This window comes from Pecten maximus, chromosome 10, assembly GCF_902652985.1.
Source record: "Pecten maximus chromosome 10, xPecMax1.1, whole genome shotgun sequence".
Taxonomy (NCBI): domain Eukaryota; kingdom Metazoa; phylum Mollusca; class Bivalvia; order Pectinida; family Pectinidae; genus Pecten; species Pecten maximus.
This window is the reverse complement of record NC_047024.1, coordinates 35,417,394-35,440,121: the sequence shown is the minus strand read 5'-3', so window position 1 is coordinate 35,440,121 and position 22,728 is coordinate 35,417,394. Positions and strand designations below refer to the sequence as shown.

Genomic DNA, 22,728 nt, shown 5'->3' with positions numbered 1-22,728 from the left:
TCAGAGATCATTTTTATAAAAAAAAAACCTACTGTATATCATATCTATTAAATCCTGTGTAACGTCTAAAAATAATAAACGTTTGCTTATGAGTGCATTCGCCTGTGAAAGGGTGCCCGACAGGAATCCAACCATCGGTAGTATAATCCCTGGCTCTGAGCCAAAGAAACATGTTCCATTGGCTAAGCGATAAAGACCATATATTTACACACACGGTCTTACTTTAATAAATTGATTTATTCATAAATAATAAACCTATCTAATTCACATTTGATGAAAAATTACACTGAACGAACATATGTTTCAAATGATTACCGCTAACGAGACATATCATGGTACTGATACTTATCAATGTGCATTTCACTACACGGTATACTATGAATAAAGTATATAGCATGATTCCTATACTTCTGATCATTCTGTTTAAATATCATTTATCAATGGCACGAAGAGAAAAATACTTACAAATGAAAGTATTAAAATTATATAAACATAATTTTACAAAATATTACAACAACCGTATCCTTAATGCCAAGCAGTCATTGTCCTGACAGGGAGGTCAGAATACACTTCTCTTCAGCAGAAACGTATGTCTGTATACCACAGGTTATGATAAACGTGTCAGAAATAGCTGCATTTCTTCTCTGCATTCATGGGAGATTTCACTGGGCACTTGAAGGCATCCACAAATTCTGGTAACTGTGATAGAATACTGTTAGTCCTGTAAATAAAAAGGTGAAATGCCAATCAATACCGTCATTATCCGATAAATCAAAACAAGAATTTTCAAATTCTATACAGGTGCTTTAATGGTAAATTGCAAACAGATAAACAGGAAAATGAATTGCTATGGCATCAGTTAAAAATATGGATTCATTGCGTTAGTTCTCAAAACTATTATTGTTTCTCAGCATGCATAAATGTAAGTTTCCGCAAAGGTGTTTTCTATAAATCATGCTGAAGGCTGATTTTGCTATATGAGGATATAGTGATTTTGACTTTCCCCGATGAGGACTTCTTGAGTAGGAAACTGATCTTTAACTATTTAGAGCAACAATAATGCCGTGTTGGATTTTCTTCAATAGCAGTTTTTTTAATCGTGGTAGCTTGCTCTACATTGAATTGATTTGACCTTTGACCCATGAATCTGATATTCGCTGGAGTATATTAAGTTTGAATTCTACCGACATGTTTTATCTGACGGAAAGCCGCCCTTGGTATAATCACCTCGTTTCATTGCGAGGGCATGATTACATACTTCTATGTACACTTTCGTATTATTTTTTTTTTTTTCATTGCTTTTTATATAAAGATTTTTTACCTGATATTTTCTGTGATTCGTCCCCGAATAGCAAGGTTATAAGCAGTGTTGTCGTTCCTAGTGTAACACATGGTCTGGAAATACAATTCGATATACATGTAAGGTCAGGTGAAAAATGACAATGTTTAAAGATGATAACTGTATGCAACTTTTGACAGGAGAACTTTAGGTTTTGGATTTGAGCTTGTTCTAAATAACAAAACAAACAACCCACATGTAAACATGTTCTTATATAATTTTGTTTCTATGCTTACCGAGTTGCTGTAATGTATCGTACTATTTTAATGCGGTAATTGGACGGTCACTGGATAGATGACCGGGGTCAAACAAGTCTGAATAAAGGCTTTGACAACCAGCGACTAGTTAGGTGTTGACAACATCACACACGTATTATTTTTCTCGGTTATAAAGCACTAACAACATATGGGTTAATTAGTGAATTTCACCGTGTATATATAACTTTTATGGATTGATACATATTAAATATATATTAATTTTATTTACTTTTCTATATGCAATTAGCTGTTTATATCGATTATATCCCCACATTTGCACCAACCTGCCCTAACCGTGTTTTGGTCGTATATGTTTGTCTAGGAACTTCATTTCAGAATGATTCTATTGATCAGATTTTAGATACAAAAGGATTTTGGCAACAGGCAAAGCCTAAAAAGCACTATGCTTAGTCATAAACAGCATACATCCATATTACAAAATTTTGATCAATTAAACAAGAAATACGTTGCCTCATCAGTTTTATATTATTAATACTAGCAAACAAAAAATAATAAAAAGGGGAAATACTGATACTATAATATATATATTTCAGCTGGTTGCCCGCAACTAGGTAGACTGCCAGATCAAATATTCATTCACCGTTCTGTGAAGTCGACGTGTTAGGCATGATCAATGAAAACAAGCTGACCCATGTTTCTTGTAAGTATAAAGGCAATGCTTCAGTTTAATGCAAATTATTAGAAACATCTAACGTCAGTGATGAACACATGTAATCGGTTGTTTCCGCCATGCCAATTAGACCAGAGGTGGGTTTGGCTTGTTACAGAACTCGCTATCAGTTGCTTAGCGACGCGCATCCATACGCAGACGATGATGTCACAGTTTTTTTAAACTAGACAACTCAGCGACCTACAGTCCCTTCGGATATGAACAGATGCCAAGAATGCACAGAAATGAATTTGTGTTGCAACTAATTCTACACACTGACTGTTTGACAGCTAGCGGCTGCTTAAACAGTGAATGCCCCAAGTAATAAGTGACAAGAAGAGCAGCAGATCAGGCCCAGGCAAACTTTGATGCTTTGATGTAGGTCAAAGGTCAAAATGTTGCTCATAGTACCTGTACTTTTGATACATTACTCATTGCAACATCTCTGAACCCATGACCCTTGTATAAAGTTCCAGTGACAAGTATTGTAGGAGATAGGTAGGATTAATTGATTTACCACGTATATTTCGCCCTTCCTCTTTGATATATATTAATTAAATACATTGCATGCATCATTGTCGACCTTTATTCTGGTCATATTTTCAAATTACATGAGTGAGCGTTTCATGTATAGCGCTTATTTTGACTTTCGCTAGCATGTATTGACAGTACTTAGTATGATAACTATTTCAAACTGCTTTTCTTCGCGTTTCAATAGATAAAATGCGCAAAGTATGAGAAGCCAACTTATATGTATTGAGGTAGGATCCTACTTCATTCATCCAAGGGTGTGTATTATATAGTGTCGTATAAACATATGGCATTCACCACCATTCAATAGCTTTGAACGACATTTACCTGTGCAAACGCAACGAAGAACATTTGTTCGTTGGTCATATCAAAGCCAGGAGCTTTCTTCTCTTCTCCATTCTTTTTCATCCAGTTGAGATAAGCCTGAAATACAAGTGGGTATCAATAATTATACTATACAGTGTAAAATAAGACGTGACTTTAATTGGTTCGTTCCATACCATATTTATCTTAAGAAAAAGGAAAATGGTAGGAAAACGTTTGTTTGTTTTGTTTGTTTTTGTTTAACGTCCTATTAACAGCCAGGGTCATTTAAGGACGTGCCAGGTTCTAGAGGTGGAGGAAAGCCGGAGTACCCGGAGAAAAACCACCGGCCTACGGTCAGTACCTGGCAACTGCCCCACGTAGGTTTCGAACTCGCAACCCAGAGGTGGAGGGCTAGTGTTAAAGTGTCGGGACACCTTAACCACTCGGTCACCGCGGCCCCCTAGGAAAACGCTACGCTATGTGAAGTATAACATGTCTAAAAACTAAGTGGATATTCTACTTCATCGAAAGGAGATAACGACAAGACAAGTATCCAATAGGAAATAAGGAGACATACAATTTAACAGGAAAACCAATAATAATATCGTTATTATTATTTGATAGTCAAGAAAATGAATTATCAAAGAATAGGTGATATCCTGATGGCATTAGACATTCCCTGCCAGTCACGCAATGTCACCTTTAAATTATACATCACAGCAAAGGCAAGATAGCTACTCTCATTGCTATCTTTTGATAAACCTTAACATTGAACTAGAATAGAAATTTCCTTATCCTTAATAGCAATAATTGTCTCTCTTCTATTGCCCCATCCCAACTTACCTTATGAACAAACCTTATTCCCCTGGTTTTAAACGTTCAAGCTTATAAGAAAATATTGTCTCTATGGTTTTTTTACCTGATAGGCCAAAAATATCCAATTTTTTTAAATTCTCCCAATTAACCTGATAGGCCAACATTATCCTATTGTTTTAAATTGTCACAACGTACCTGATAGGTCTACCAATCCCATTGTTTTAGATTCTACCAATTTACCTGATAAGCCAACCTTATCCCATTGTTTTAAATTCTCCCAAATGACCTGATAGGCCTATCTTATCCCATTGTTTTAAATTATCCCAACTTACGTGATAGGCCAACTGCATCCCATTGTTTTAAATTCTCCCAACTTACCTGATAGGCCAACCTTACCCCATTATTTTAAATTCTCCCAACTTACCTGATAAGCCAACTGCATCCCATTGTTTTAAATTCTCCCAACTTACGTGATAGGCCAACTGCATCCCATTGTTTTAAATTCTCCCAACTTACCTGATAGGCCAACCGTATCCCATTGTTTTAAATTCTCCCAACTTACGTGATAGGCCAACTGCATCCAATTCTTTTAAATTTTCTCAACTTACCTGATAAGCCAACCTTATCCCATTGTTTTAAATTCTCCCAACTTACCTGATAGGCCTATCTTATCCCATTGTTTTAAATTATCTCAACTTACCTGATAGGTCAACCTTATCCCATTCTTTTAAATTCTCTCAACTTACCTGATAAGCCAACCTTATACCATTGTTTTAAATCATCCCAACTTACCTGATGGGCCAACCTTATCCCATTGTTTTAAATTCTCCCAACTTACCTGATAAGCCAACCTTATCCCATTGTTTTGAATTGTCACAACTTACCTGATAAGCCACTTTGACTCCACTAGCCTCAGCTATACCCTCATTGCCATAGTATTTTCCGTTCACGGGTACCTATAGAAAATTCAAACAATAACACAAATTTGAAAAAATCATATTTACTTCTGATAAAAGGCTGCTTAAATATAAAATAATAATAAAAATAGTCCCCCAAAAACCCATACAACAAAAGTTGGTTTGTTAAGCTGCCTAACCCGGAACTAATTATGATTTATTTTTTCGGAATTGATAAAAATAATGCCGTTGGAAAATAAGAGACCTTCTGGTCTAACTTACGCTGACAGGTTTAGGGTCCCCTGGAACGGTGTATGGGCCCATGGTCTTGGTGGAATAGTAGTCACTCACACACGTCTTGGCCTCGTCCCACTTGGTCTTGGTGAAGTTGCTCCACCAATAGTCGACTGTCCCATCTTTTTGGTAATAAGCTCCTGCAAAATTCATAATATGAATATTGAAAATAAATGCATAATGATTCATAATTATTTTCAGTATTTACCATTAAAAAGATATATTTTCTGAAAAAATACAGGTTTATCTAGATCCAGAAATCAGCAACTAATTGTAAATAAACACGCTTTCTAAGAAAATATTATTTCATTGCTATTATTATTATTTAACGTCACGAGGAAACTTTTAAAACTGTCTCGGTAACAAAATCCACATTTCCATTAAGACATGCCTCACTATCAAGAACCGAAAGTTCTCTACTTCTATCACATTATTTCAAGTAAATAACTGAGATGATTATAGACTTTATGGCAAATGATTTGTCATTTGCTTTCATTAAAACTTCTTCAAATTTCTCTGAAAACGTGACTTAAATTTCTTAAGATTGATTTACAGTGCGGGGAATATCTTCGACTTTCGACATCGGTTCATCGATAGCACATAACAGACACAAGTTTGGATAACACATATCAGGCACACGGTTTGATACCACACAACAGATACACGGTTTGATACCACACAACAGATACACGGTTTGATACCACACAACAGATACACGGTTTGATACCACACAACAGATACACGTTTTGATATCACACAACAGATACACGGTTTGATACCACACAACGGATACACGGTTTGATACCACACAACAGATACACGGTTTGATACCACACAACAGATACACGGTTTGATACCACACAACAGATACACGGTTTGATACCACACAACAGATACACGGTTTGATACCACACAACAGATACACGGTTTGATATCACACAACAGATACACGGTTTGATACCACACAACAGATACACGGTTTGATACCACATAACAGGCACACGGTTTGCTACCACACAACAGATACACGGTTTGATACCACACAACAGATACACGGTTTGATACCACATAACAGATACACGGTTTGATACCACATAACAGATACACGGTTTGATACCACATAACAGATACACGGTTTGATACCACACAACAGATACACGGTTTGATACCACACAACAGATACACGGTTTGATACCACATAACAGATACACGGTTTGATACCACACAACAGATACACGTTTTGATATCACACAACAGATACACGGTTTGATACCACACAACGGATACACGGTTTGATACCACACAACAGATACACGGTTTGATACCACACAACAGATACACGGTTTGATACCACACAACAGATACACGGTTTGATACCACACAACAGATACACGGTTTGATACCACACAACAGATACACGGTTTGATACCACAAAACCGGTACATGGGTTTATAACACATAACAGGCACATGGGTGGATAACACAACAGACACACGGGTGGATAACATTTAACAGGCACATTGGTGGATAACACATAACAGGCACATTGGTTGATAACACATAACATACACACGGGTGTATAACACATAACAGGCACATGGGTTGATAACACACAACATACACACGGGTGGATAACACATAACAGGCACATGGGTGGATAACACATAACAGGCACATGGGTTGATAACACATAACAGGCACATGGGTGGATAACACATAACAGGCACATGGGTTGATAACACAACAGACACATGGGTTGATAACACATAACAGACACATGGGTAGATAACACATAACAGGCACATGGGTTGATAACACACAACATACACACGGGTGGATAACACATAACAGGCACAAGTTTGGATAACACATATCAGGCACACGGTTTGATACCACACAACAGATACACGGTTTGATACCACACAACAGATACACGGTTTGATACCACACAACAGATACACGGTTTGATACCACACAACAGATACACGGTTTGATATCACACAACAGATATACGGTTTGATACCACACAACAGATACACGGTTTGATACCACATAACAGATACACGGTTTGATACCACACAACAGATACACGGTTTGATACCACACAACAGATACACGGTTTGATATCACACAACAGATACACGGTTTGATACCACACAACAGATACACGGTTTGATACCACATAACAGATATACGGTTTGATACCACACAACAGATACACGGTTTGATACCACACAACAGATACACGGTTTGATACCACACAACAGATACACGGTTTGATACCACATAACAGATACACGGTTTGATACCACATAACAGATACACGGTTTGATACCACACAACAGATACACGGTTTGATACCACACAACAGATACACGGTTTGATACCACACAACAGATACACGGTTTGATACCACACAACAGATACACGGTTTGATACCACACAACAGATACACGGTTTGATATCACACAACAGATACACGGTTTGATACCACACAACAGATACACGGTTTGATACCACAAACCGGTACATGGGTTTATAACACATAACAGGCACATGGGTGGATAACACAACAGACACACGGGTGGATAACATTTAACAGGCACATTGGTGGATAACACATAACAGGCACATGGGTTGATAACACAACAGACACATGGGTTGATAACACATAACAGACACATGGGTTGATAACACATAACAGACACATGGGTTGATAACACATAACAGACACATGGGTGGATAACACATAACAGGCACATGGGTTGATAACACACAACAAATATAAAGGTAGATAACATATAACAGGCACATGGGTAGATAACATATAACAGGCACATGGGTTGATAACACACAACATACACACGGGTGGATAACACATAACAGGCACATGGGTGGATAACACATAACAGACACATGGGTGGATAACACATAACAGACACACGGGTGTATAACACATAACAGGCACATGGGTTGATAACACATAACATACACATTGGTGGATAACACATAACAGACACATGGGTGGATAACACATAACAGACACATGGGTGGATAACACATAACAGACACATTGGTGGATAAGAGATAACAGGCACACGGATGGACAGCACACAGCAGACACATGGGTGGATACCACACTGTGATATGTTTTTAGTAATAAATACGGCGTCTGTCAAATCCCTGAAATGTCTTGTTGTCATATTCTATATTCATTAGATTTTATTATTCAAGGGCTTGTTCGCATTGTAACGATTTCCGCGATCGATGTCAACTACTAACGGAGAAATTAGCAGGATGGTGTTTAGGGGATACAGGTTGATTAAGACTATGGGAAAGCATTGGACATATTTCCTTGTGTGATAGTGAAGTCTGACGTGTTTGATGCTTGTTGCTATACCTAGTGGTTCCGTTGACGCCAGGTTAACTTTTATTTGGATTGTGACCTAGATTTGATGTCGATTTGTATGCCGGGTGTCGTCGATGTTACAGGAGACGCTTACTCTTCCGATGCATCTGGTCTTATTGTCCTTGTAATGTTTAGGACTCAATGAACATCTATGTTTTTGTTTATTTTTTGCCCTCGTTTAATCGATTTAGATTTTCTATTTCGGATTCGATGATATATCTTCTTTATATCCCTAAATAACAAAGCTAAGCTTTGCAGTTAATTCATTACAAAAACTACCTATTTTGTAAAAAACATATATTGCTATCTAAACTAATATACGGTGGTTTGTTTGTTGTTGTTTTTTCAAACATAGAAAAGGTATCTGAAAAGATTCATATTTCATATAAAACCATTTTTTTTTCTTAAATATTTGTCTATCGAAAAGCAAAAACATATATATGATATTAAGATCACCCTTATGATCGGTATGTACCAAATTGATTAAAACATCAAACTACCCATTAATCGGCGGCATGTGAAAATGTGCTAATACATTAAGATCATTTATAGAATGCGATTCCATAATTAACGTTAGTCAGGAAAAATCACGGATTGTCAATATATATTAACGAGTGATACCTAACCATAGTCACTATATTTGAGAATGAAACGTTAAAAGATACAACTCGTGTTATACGTTGACGGCATGTTATACCGGTGTTGTGGCGGAGTTTTGCGACCCCTACAGACTTTTGTGGTAATTCATTACGATTGTCATTTTGAGATGATTAATTGGATTGTGTTATGCTATGCAATTTTTGTAGTGTTGAATTAAAAATATGGTTAAAGTTTATATTAGATATCACCATATGCCATATATGGTGACCATTTTCAATCTAAACATTCTTTTAGTTGTTTGAGGCAAGACAGAAGATGCCTAAAAACCATTACACAAAGGGACATTTTCTCTATTGTCTGAGAGGGTTGATACTATTTTGTCAAAAAACATAAATATATGTAACTGTAATTTGTAGTAATCACCCCATTCGTCAATGCCGTGTACGAGGTAATGCCCAACGATGCTGCCCATTGTTCCAAAATTCATGTAGTGCTGGAGCGTATGGTCGTAAAAGGGAAACTGGAGAAGACCGGCCGGTACTATGAGTTCATTCCAGCCATTGTAGTAGGAAATTAACGTGTCGTATGTCCTGAAGAACCATTCATCTTTGTCACGACTCTTCATTAGTCTCTTGTTCCATTGGATCCTAATAAATTGGTTCATACTAAGAACGTTGGCAAAGTAGTCATCCTTATCCACCTTCAGCTACAACAAAAATTTTAATTAAATTTAATGTTGCGAACGGAATATACGTTCAGGTGATACTTTCGCTACAGGGACTGATATACAGTTAACATATTAAGTACAATTAATGTTGACAGTTGCTGAAAAAGACAAATTAATGTGGAAAGATGAGTAGGTATTGTACAAAAGACACACTTGTTATAACATACTTTAAAAGACTTTGAGTTAGATATAGTAGAGCAGAGTATAACCTAATATTAGGAACGAAATGTTAAAAACATTGTTTTCTGATACAGGTACTGTTAAAATATACAAATATTATGACAGTTTTAAATGACTAATGTTAAATGTTCTACATATTATGTTCGATAAAACAATATATGATCACCTACCGATGAGTACATAGAATCCATCTCGCTGTCATTCATCAAAAAATCAGGGTAACCCAGCTTGTACATGGAGGCGTCCAACTACAAGTACAAACTTAAATGTAATAAAACCTCCAATAAAATAGTGTATTATCACAATGCAATATATAATTCATATCGTAATGATAACTTTTTTTATAGTTTCAATAAATTGAAGTATACGGTAGTCCAAGGTATCGAGAAATTTAACACTCACAGGTGTGAGATATAGCTTGAAGGTTCCACACTTACTTTCTCTTTTGCCTTGGCTCTTGTTGCTTGATCAAAAATGTTGTCGACGGTTGTGCTTGCAAGAGCTTCTTTTACAAATTTGACGATCTCTACAGCCTATTGAAACGAAAACGAAATTTTAGATGTGACATGGGAATGTGTACAATTAAATAGACAAAGCTCCCACAACTCACAGTCATCTCCATCAATGTATGAATACAAAGTGTATGCTTTGAGATTTGCTTCCCTTTTCTATTCTAAATTTCTTTTTATCACTTCTATTTTGGTTTCTGTTTTACATCTGCTGAATTTCAATTAAAAAGCGATTAACTGAATCACACCAAAATTGAACAGTTCTTTTTCACAAACTTTGAATTTACCTTATTTTTATTTTTGTCGGAGAAGTGATCGCGAACAAAGAGGGCGCTGAGAGCGTCACCAAGATATATCTCCATGGTGTTGAAGCAGAACTTCACTGTTCCCAGGAAGTTTGGTACACCGTAGAGATCAACGTAGAAATCTCTGTTAGCATGGATGTAGTCCCAGGAGAGCTCCTGGCGATATTTATGGATGATTCTCCACACCAGGTAGTTACTTAGAATTCTAAATATTAACAAATGTATATGATTATATAAAGGGATATGAAAAGGTTGTAACTCAGGGGTATAGACGATATACTACATACAAATATATACAGGAATATACAGAGATTGTAACTCATAGTTATAGACGATATACTACATACAAATATATACAGGAATATACAGAGATTGTAACTCAGAGTTATAGACGATATACTACATACAAATATATACAGGAATATACAGAGATTGTAACTCAGAGTTATAGACGGTATACTACATACAAATATATACAGGAATATACAGAGATTGTAACTCAGGGTTATAGATGGTATACTACATACAAATATATACAGGAATATACAGAGATTGTAACTCAGAGTTATAGACGATATACCACATACAAATATATACAGGAATATACAGAGATTGTAACTCAGAGTTATAGACGATATACTACATACAAATATATACAGGAATATACAGAGATTGTAACTCAGGGTTACAGATGATATACTTCACATAATTATATACAGATATTGTAACTCAGGGATATAGATGATATACTACATACAAATAAATAGATAAATAAAAAAAAAAAAAAGGGTTGTTACTCATGGTTATACCTAATATACAACACAATTATGCGTGTTACTCATGATTGTAGGTAGTTATATCAATATGTTACACCGATACTCGGGATCCTCAGTATTATAGCGGTTTATTTTATGACAGAGTGGCCATTTGCCATCTAATATTGCATTTAAAAAACATAATATACCAGTGCAATCAAAATTCAGATGAGTCTTGTCACTATGAAAACAGTAGTTTCCTACAAATGACTTCATGTTATGGTTACGGTAATGTAAATATGTCTTCTTTGAACACCACCATACCAAGAATAATCATTCAAAATGTATCAAGAATGATTCACGCGAGTAATATAATAAATAATACCTAACACTCATGTTGACACAGAGTTTATAAAACTCAAAATCAATAGTTCTACTGTATACAGAAAATTACAAGATAAGTACTCTGATGACCTGGTATTCTTTCCTCCTACATGTAGATCTCCTGCTAGGCTTGATGCTTGCGCAGTTCAGAGATGGTAAGTAATATAATCAACCCTTGAGTCGTGCGTTGATTGACATGTATCAGATACAAAAAGAAATTCGACCAGGTGCCAGGTTCACCTTGCTCCCCTACTGGGGTAGGTATCGAACAGAGGAAAAGTTACACATTGCTTCAGTACTTGGTTAGGTATCGAACAGAAGAAAAGTTACACCTTGCTTCAGTACTTGGTTAGGTATCGAACAGAGGAAAAGTTACATCTTGATTCACTACTGGGGTAGGTATCGAACAGAGGAAAAGTTACAGCTTGCTTCACTACTGGGGTAGGTATCGAACAGAGGAAAAGTTACACATTGATTCATTACTCGGTTAGGCATAGGTATTAGGCTGACTTGTGTGGTCCTAGTTTTCCTACAATGTTAGACAATCAACAGAGATCAATGGACTGCTGACCTAGAGCGGTTTGGTCTAGGTTTCCAACAAGGTGATACAGTCAACAAAAACTAAATGAAAGCTGGTCGGCTGCTTTGTGGTCCTAGGTTTTCTCCAAGGTTAGACAATCAGCAAAGATTAAATGGAAAACTGACCTGGAGCTGTTTGATCCCAAGGTTCCTACAAGGTTTGACATCGCGATAAGGTAATCCTTCTCGTATAGTACCACCTTGTCCGATTCTCTCATGCCCGCCTCCGCAAACATGGAAGTTATGATATTGGAGAAATCAATCTACAAAATCAATCCGATTTTATTATTGTCATAATCGGATAAATAGAATGTGTTTTACGATGCCAGAGACAAAAGTGTTTCCCCTTGAATTACTTTAAGTATGTCATTGGAGAGGTTGAAATAATATGCAACACAATACGTGTTATAGACTGTAATGTGAAAAAAAATGCATAACGATTGAACCTTACATTTAGTCAATAGAAGAGAAATAGGTTTGCGAGGAAACGTTAATTTTGCAAAACTCTTATTTTTCTCTGGCGATATAATTTCTAATCATGCTTAAGTATTGGCTTTCTATACGTCTTGTTAGTCCCTACATTCAACACCTTATAGCAGGCCCGGCCCGTTACTCGACCAACACCTTATAGCAGGCCCGGCCCGTTACTCGACCAACACCTTATGACAGGCCCGGCCCTTTAATCGACAAACACCTTATGACAGGCCCGGCCCGTTACTAGACCAACACCTTATGGCAGGCCTAGCCCGTTACTCGAACAACCCTTTACCAAAATACATTCAGGATTGACATCATATCGTCGTAGTATTACTATAAAAGTGGAATTAAATGGTTTATTAAAGTGTTTAAGTGAATTCGATCATTTATCCTCTTTAGAAAAGGCGAATTGGGTTAAATGCCCATGGTTGTGAACTATGCTTGAGCATATTCCGTGAAGCAAACGACTATTGCAATGAAATCTTGAGAACGATGAAATTTCCGGCTGATAACATCAATGTCAAGTTTGGTGATAAGATCTTCCAATTGATTATTGGCAGTCTCATAGCAACAAACTCTATTGACCGACTGGTTTTTGTTTTCGTGCGAAGATGAATTCATTGAGAAAAAAACGACTCGCATGTTACTAGAAAGCTAAATAAAACGCGGTATAATTTACATTTAGAAATGTGACATTGAGGATTTTAGACGCTGTGATGTTTTACAATTTGAAAAAAAAATCAAAAATTGTTTTTCAATCCAATATTTTTAACTGTTTATTTGGGAAAGTTAGTTTATAGAAGTAAAGGTACAAGTGGGAAATCAATTAACCGACGTAAGAAATTAGAGAAGAGATAAGTACATCAACGCCATGTTTTCCTGACGGCACAAAGTTGCACAGCCACATGTAATGGACTTATCGGTTCGATCAAATGTCAGAAATACGATCAATCTGCTGGATCGGAAGAATAAGTGAGTTATTTTATTGCCTATACGGTAGTAAATGCATCATAATGGTAAGAAATGCTAGTGCCGATGTGGCGTTATCGTCCCCAGGTACGGATATTAGTGACAAGGTCATCTCTCCTAATAACATGGAATCCAGTTATCACGCCATACCACGCCATACCACCGTCCTCGCTGACCTTTTTTAGATCAATGAATTTAGCCATCAAAATGTACTACCGGATATTATTGATGTTATTTGGGACAAACATCATTTTAGAAACATGAAATTTTTTTTGAATAATGGTGAAATGATTTTATGACATTTTCATTGCACACTTATCTTTGACAGACATTTTCTTCGTCCTGACGTGGTGATGCCGATGGAGTGAAATTTGACATGGACATGGTTTGTTTTGTTCTTATATCAACATGAACACCCTTTTTATTTGTGAGTATTATATTTATCTTAAGTGTCATTCGTTGCATATATAGAGGATCTTACATGAGTGGACATGTCATATGGAATTTATTAAATGAGCTCAATAATTTGGTATACCACGAGCGTTTAAGCGAGTGGCATATCAACTTTTTGAATGGGTTTAATCAATTTCATATGACATAGCCACGAGTGTCAGATTCTAGTTATCACATAACTATTATTTCTGTGAATACAAGCAAAAAAAATTCATTTTCCGTTTTTATATAAGACAGGCGAAATCCTGCTCGGATGGGACGTTTCCGTCTACCCAGACAATCATGCAACGTCACATATTTATTATGACGTAATATGCTTATTATGACGTCAAATTAATGTTATTACACATATGTCTTACGATATTTATGACATGGCAGTATGGCATGGCAGAACAGGTCATTTATGTGATAAAAGAATATGATATATAACAAGTTAAGGGGGAATACCATACTTCAGCATAAAATTCAATTTAAGAATCATTCATTATTCTGAGCCAAGCAAGATAAAATGGTCATCAAGTATAATAAAAATAAGATATGCTATGTGTATGTCAGAGTATTGTACACAAGACATAGATAATAGCATTTTGCAGTACAAATTGAAAGTGTGTATAAAAGATATCATAAAAAGAATGAATTGAACCGAATCATCCAGCATTTCCTTCATTCTATGACTCGTCAGTGATGTTAAAGGCTGAAAGTGCTAAAGTGATCACAGAAGGCGACAAAACAACTTTACATCTACAGTTTATAGAATTCTAGTATATAGCTAAAACCTGCCGTATTGGCTCCATTGTATGACCTAAATAAACCTGCATGGTCAATGATAACTTACAGTGTTTCCTGTGATAGTATCAAAATCACGCAAAGTCTCGCGCTCCTCTTCGGCATGTGGATTGAAGGAGGGTCGGCTATTGAGAGTTATCTGGAAAAAAAACGTTTTCCAGATAATATATATCTGCCTTAATTTCATCCAACTGACACCCAACCTTTACTGTTAAATATAATTGCAATAGTTTAATCATTGGCCGTTGAGACAATCGCAACATCTCGTCCAACTCCGTCAATGATCGTCTGATTTGGAGCCTTGACGGAATTGACGAGACAATAGATTGCCGTTGAAATCGGTTTGGATGTTTTGACTAGGTACATTTGTATATCGTTATTATTGGTGTCATTGTCAATCAGCACGTGTTTTCGTAATGTATGACACTAAATTTTAGAGAACAATAACCGTGTATATTATGTTTTGGCATCTTTAGCACCACAGAGAAACACGCAAAACGAGAACACATTACCGCCATTCATGATTTTTGTATATGTTTTTTCTGTTGAGCAATTTCGGAACACATTATAAAAATGATGTAGAAATATCTTACTTCTGTCAGTGTAACTACATTGTACCGCTAGTTTCAAATATGTGCTTGATACATGCATGATCGACAGTAGTGTAATATTATATATAGTCATTTTGAACTTGAGGTACTAGTAGTTGATACTAACATTTATGTTTTCTTTTGTACAATTTCTGATTGTTGGATATTCAATCCCCAATACTGGCCGTTGTCATTGTATTACTTCTATAACCAGTGGTATCGTTAGGAATACATACATACACATTTGTGTTTTCTTTCAAAGTATCAAATATCCAAAATGTACATAACTTCATTTCTATAATCAAAAACTATAGGTTATCAACCAAAACAATGGCATACTGTTCACACGCAAAGTTAAGCTCATTATCAGATTTTAACAAATTAACAATTAAGAAATGGCGAGAATTGATATCTTCTACAGTAACAATGTGTAGAAAGTGTCATTAGTTCAATCAATATTAATAATTTAATGCATTGCTTTTAAATTGGAATAGCTAGTGAAGGTAAAAGAAGCATTTCATAAAAGGTCCAATTCAATTTAATTGGAAGGTCAATATAATCCATGAATCAATGAAGAAGACGTGCCCCGAAATAAAACATGGTTGATTTTATCTCCTCTAAACCGAACATACTTCACTGGAATCCCCGTTTTCTGAAGACATCGGCGAGATACCGAGATTGTAGGAATGGCCTGAATATCGACTAGAGCGTGGGCAGTAACATGGAAAGTCTCACTACAACATCCGTGTATAAGTGGTGATATATGATCATGATTAACTCATACACTTGTCATTCATAATAAAAAAAAAACATTTTATCACAAGTAAATAGCCAAACAATGTCTTTACAAATATGACAAATAAAGATCAGTTTCACTGAACACGTGCATTGTCTTGGTGATTTTCTTCCTGGTATCATATGTCAGGGTAATTTATTTCTGACAATATATCATGCGTATATGCACGAGATTATCATCTTACAAGACCTAAGTCACTCGCGAAAATTATGTGCGATGTATATAAATCGATTGGCCTTCGACACGACCGAATCCGGAACCGACGGTCTGAGAGTTAGAAGGATATATCCGTTTCCGGAATCTTGAATCGATGACACACTTTTTTATGTGCCTGTGGTTAACGGACTCTTGACACAAATAAGAATGTTATATTGGGATACGAGCATACAAATCAGTTAAGCGTGTGCGCTATAACGGGTAAAATAAGTCCATAACCACTTAATAATCGTAACCTTAACCCTGGAGTGTATAGCCTCTATATAGTAGTTTTATGTTGGATGTTGAGAAATTGTCGATTTTTGCTGCTTTACTAGCTCTCTTATTTCTCCACCAACACTTCGAAATGAGCTGTGCTACTGAAAGTATGTCAGAGTATAAAACCTACCAATAACCAGTTTTTTACATATATATATACATAATGTATATATATATGGGTTTTACCACAGTAAACTAATTCAAACACCATACAAGTCAACATGGAGCGGAGGGATCACAACAGCAGTACTTGTACATATATGTTCGAAGGTATTTCTCTGTGGCCGGAGTCATTAATGCTATGGAATAAAACAGTCTATATTCTCACACAGTTTTGACAATCGAATACCAAAATAAGAAATTTACTTAGCATCTGTTTTGGATATTCATTTTGTATGCACAATGACCGAAGGTTTTCCCACTGTATTCCAATTGCAATGCAAATTCAAGATGTTTTATCATGATGACCTAAAGTTCTAAAATATTGTATAAAAGACACACAATAAATTAGCACCTTTCAATACAAATTGATATACAGTAGAGTCCAAAGTATGGTACTCGTTCATGTAGAAATATAAGTGACTAAACCTCAAAGTAATGATGCAATATATTCAATAAACAATTCATTCGAATGTGTGACAGGATAATTCAATAATTCATGATGAATAAATAGTATTCCTGACTATTGAAAGTTTGTTGGATCAGTGTGTGTTATGTGGCCAGAAATGATTTTGGATGAAGTTTTAAAACTACATTTGGCCGTACTCCATATATATTTGGCATCAAATTATTAGAATTATTCTATTAAACAGGTCACTATGTTTATAATAAATAGATAAATAAATAAATGAATGGATAAATAAATAAATGAAAATAAATAAATATATAGGTCATATCGCGAATTTTATTTTTATAAACCATAAACTTGCAGAATCCTGCATTCTGAGCAGTCAATAGAATATTTAGTAGGAAAACTCAGGAAATACTTTACAAAAATTCCTATAAAACACTGGACACAGTTCCTATGGAAAACACTTTACACAGTTCCTATACCAATGAGCAGTTTAAGTTAAGAATTATCAAATATTGGTTCAACTCAGACAATTGTATTGTTCAAGCTTGTTACTAAGAAACGTTAGATAATGGGGATGGGATATGTGAATATGTGGGAAATGAATTATTTCGAATGGGCTTAGGACATATGTGGTATTATGATAGTACGATAGAGATTTTCAACGTAATTAAATTTAAGATACATAACATACACGTATTTCAACAAGAGTGTAAAGAAAAGATTAAATCTACTTTGAAGTATGCCTTATATCAGTATATAAGTGATAAGTTTGGTTTGCAAAACATATTCAACTACGCCAATAGGTTCAAAATATTTAAAGGAAATAAGTAAAATTAGAATGTCCACACATTAGTTAAAAGTAGAGGTTGGGCGTTATAATGATATATCATGTAACCTTAAAAAGTGCGTTTTTGTAATAATGGAGATATAGAAGATGAGTTCCATTTCATAATCAAATGTCAATGTTACACAGAGTTGAGAAGTAAGTTCATAAAAAATATAATTTTACTAGACCAAGCATGTATAAATCTATAAAACTAATTGGCACAGAAAACAAAAAAGATCTGGATATTCTACCAAATTTCATTTCTTTAAGTAATCAGAAACGAAACCGCCTGTTATAATGTGTGTCGTAATATTAACTATAGAAGAGAAAGAAAATGTGATGTTTTAATATTGAGTTAGGCATTATCGAAATTAACTCTGTTAGTCTTGAGCAATATGTCAATATATATGTAATAATTATACTATACATAACGTAAATATATAAACTTTTAATTAACATGTATGTAAATCCATTATGTATCTCTGTAAATGTCATTGCTGAATTAGTTATTTTCAGACTGATGGTGTAAATCTAAGTATCAAAATATGAGAGATGTTTCTCTACACTATTCTAGCTGCAATCGGCCGGTTTTCTGGGTGTGTGGACCAGTTTGAGTGTGTGCTTATGTGCGAGCAGTGGGAGGATTTGTTGATTTGTTGTATTTTCTTTTACATATGAACCAATTGGTTTAAAGTAATTAAGAACTTGAACTATGGAAACGTTTTACACAGTTCCTATGGAAACACTAGACACTGTTCCTATGGAAATACATTTTTTACTTCATGTTTGACTATGGTACTTTTGGTTGTTGGGCAATTAAATAATATATTTTTTATATGTGTATTGATTGTGAAATAGGTATTTTAACGCTCAAAAATGGGTACAGCTTGAATTTGCTGACATTTTAGGAGGACTTTTATAGAACTCCCCCATTGACAATCTGGGCTGCTGACGTAGACAGATTATAAATAATGAATAAATGATATATTTGTAAATACACATGTATATCTTTGTGGAAAGTCTTTAGGCATGACATACTACTTTTCATGACTATTGGTTTTGAAAATGTCGAAACGGATTTGATAAACAATGCGCGTGATGTAAATATTAACACCCCAGATTTGGCAAAGTCTTCAGATTACAATATTTTCCCATCAATAATCCGCTTAGGTATAAGTAGAGAATATAAAATGGCGTTCCGGTGATAATCATTCATTAATGAACGAGCAATTAGTATAACGAAAAACTGCATGCTCGATAATCCAGATCATTAAAACATTGACGCTGAAGTGCCCTTATCTAATTTGGTATATAGCAATGTTTGATACGTCACGGAAACTATTACTGTTTGGCGGATAGATAACCAATAGTGAGAATTACAACCAATAAATTGCAATATATCAAACATTTCAATAGACTATTTTTCAAATCCAAAACGGAATTTGGTTGGGATAATCTGAAAAGCTTGAAGAATAAATATGTTTTCCTCACCAATGTCCCCCGAAGCGAATAATCGCTGTTTCATTTACAAACCAAATTACTCAAGCTACACTGTACATACCGAAAAACGGCTATTTCCCTGATAAGGGGGCATCATACTCTAACTACGTATTAGAAAGTAACATAGCATATAACAAATGAACCCGACTGTCTGTTGATACTAACATTGGCCAGCATGGATTCCACGTAGAATGCGTCGTTGACGAAAGTGTTTAGGCGCTCCGTTTTTGTCGCCTCGTCCAGAGTGACGTTGGAGTCTCGTAACATGTATGTCGACAGGGTCATCATCATCTTTCGCAGGTCTGATCGATACTATAAATAGACAACATTATAGGTCATCAGGATGGCATAGCAACAATATAAATAGACCGATGATATAGACATTAGAACATTAGACAAAGTTAATAAATCAGCGATTAAGACCTTTACATAAATCGGCGTAAGACGTAAGATATTTACTATAAATAGGCATCAGAAAATATGACTGATGCTATAAACAGCCATCAAGACCATAATACCTTTACTATAAATAGACATCTGAACATAAGACTGGTCCTATTAGTAGATATCACAACCTGAGACTTATGCTATGAAATAGATATCAGAGCTTTAAGTCTTTACTACAGTGTATATATAGACATCTAAGCATAAGACTGGTTCTATTAATAGGTATCAGAACACTTTCAGAATATAAGACTGATGATATTAAAAGACATCAGAACATTAGACATTTACTATTAATAGATATCAGAACACAAGACATTTTCTATAAATAGAGCTCAGAGCATAAGACTGATGCTATAAATATATATCAAAACATAAGACCTTTTCTATGAATAAACATCAAAAGATAAAACTAATGCTGTAAATATACATAAGGCATTTACTATCAATAAAAATCAGGACATAAGACGTTAATTTTAAATAAACATCAAAACATAAGACATTTACTATAAATAGATATAAGAACATAAGTCATTTACTATAAATAGAAATCAGAACATAAGACATTTACTATCAACAGATATCAGAACAGAAGTCATTTACTATAAATAGATATCAGAACATAAGTCATTTACTATAAATAGATATCAGAACATAAGACATTTATTATCAATAGATATCAGAACATAAGTCATTTACTATAAATAGATATCAGACCATAAGTCATTTACTATAAATAGACATCAGAACATAAGTCATTTACTATAAATAGATATTAGAGCATAAGTCATTTACTATAAATAGATATCAGAACAAAAGTCATTTACTATAAATAGATATCAGAACAGAAGTCATTTACTATAAATAGATATCAGAACAGAAGTCATTTACTATAAATAGACATCAGAACATAAGTCATTTACTATAAATAGATATTAGAGCATAAGTCATTTACTATAAATAGATATCAGAACATAAGTCATTTACTATAAATAGATATCAGAACATCAGTCATTTACTATAAATAGACATCAGAACATAAGTCATTTGATATCAGAACATGTCATTTACTATAAATAGATATCAGAACATAAGTCATTTACTATAAATAGATATTAGAGCATAAGTCATTTACTATAAATAGATATCAGAACAGAAGTCATTTACTATGAATAGATATCAGAACATAAGTCATTTACTATAAATAGATATCAGAACATAAGTCATTTACTATAAATAGACATCAGAACATCAGTCATTTGATATCAGAACATGTCATTTACTATAAATAGATATCAGAACATAAGTCATTTACTATAAATAGATATCAGAACATAAGTCATTTACTATAAATAGATATCAGAACATAAGTCATTTACTATAAATAGATATCAGAACATAAGTCATTTACTATAACTAGATATCAGAACATAAGACATTTATTATAAATAGATATCAGAACATAAGTCATTTACTATAAATAGATATCAGAACATAAGTCATTTACTATAAATAGACATCAGAACATAAGTCATTTACTATAAATAGATATTAGAGTATAAGTCATTTACTATAAATAGATATCAGAACAGAAGTCATTTACTATAAATAGATATCAGAACATAAGTCATTTACTATAAATAGATATCAGAACATAAGTCATTTACTATAAATAGACATCAGAACATAAGTCATTTGATATCAGAACATGTCATTTACTATAAATAGATATCAGAACATAAGTCATTTACTATAAATAGATATCAGAACATAAGTCATTTACTATAAATAGATATCAGAACATAAGTCATTTACTATAAATAGATATCAGAACATAAGTCATTTACTATCAATAGAAATCAGAACATAAGACATTTACTATCAATAGATATCAGAACATAAGACATTTACTATAAATAGATATCAGAACATAAGTCATTTACTATAAATAGATATCAGAACATAAGTCATTTACTATAAATAGATATTAGAGCATCAGTCATTTACTATAAATAGACATCAGAACCTAAGTCATTTACTATAAATAGACATCAGAACATAAGTCATTTACTATGAATAGATATTAGAGCATAAGTCATTTACTATAAATAGATATCAGAACATAAGTCATTTACTATAAATAGATATCAGAACATAAGTCATTTACTATAAATAGACATCAGAACATAAGTCCTTTGATATCAGAACATGTCATTTACTATAAATAGATATCAGAACATAAGTCATTTACTATAAATAGATATCAGAACATAAGTCATTTA

At 34.4% G+C, this 22,728-nt stretch overlaps 1 protein-coding gene across 2 annotated transcripts in view; it reads right to left on the bottom strand.

Annotated features, from left to right (window-relative positions):
* Positions 1-22,728, bottom strand: part of LOC117335990 (endothelin-converting enzyme 1-like) — a 35,388-nt gene continuing 12,660 nt past the window's right edge. For both annotated transcript variants that reach the window (XM_033896296.1, XM_033896297.1), the window contains exons 4-15: positions 20,168-20,314; positions 15,292-15,381; positions 12,684-12,820; positions 10,822-11,044; positions 10,463-10,558; positions 10,196-10,273; positions 9,542-9,824; positions 5,098-5,249; positions 4,804-4,875; positions 3,125-3,220; positions 1,322-1,395; positions 1-721 (exon numbers count right to left, since the gene is read on the bottom strand). In XM_033896296.1, the coding sequence (XP_033752187.1) occupies positions 622-721; positions 1,322-1,395; positions 3,125-3,220; positions 4,804-4,875; positions 5,098-5,249; positions 9,542-9,824; positions 10,196-10,273; positions 10,463-10,558; positions 10,822-11,044; positions 12,684-12,820; positions 15,292-15,381; positions 20,168-20,314 (1,548 nt within the window). In that variant the 3' untranslated portion in view covers positions 1-621. The remainder of the gene's footprint in view (positions 722-1,321; positions 1,396-3,124; positions 3,221-4,803; positions 4,876-5,097; positions 5,250-9,541; positions 9,825-10,195; positions 10,274-10,462; positions 10,559-10,821; positions 11,045-12,683; positions 12,821-15,291; positions 15,382-20,167; positions 20,315-22,728) is intronic.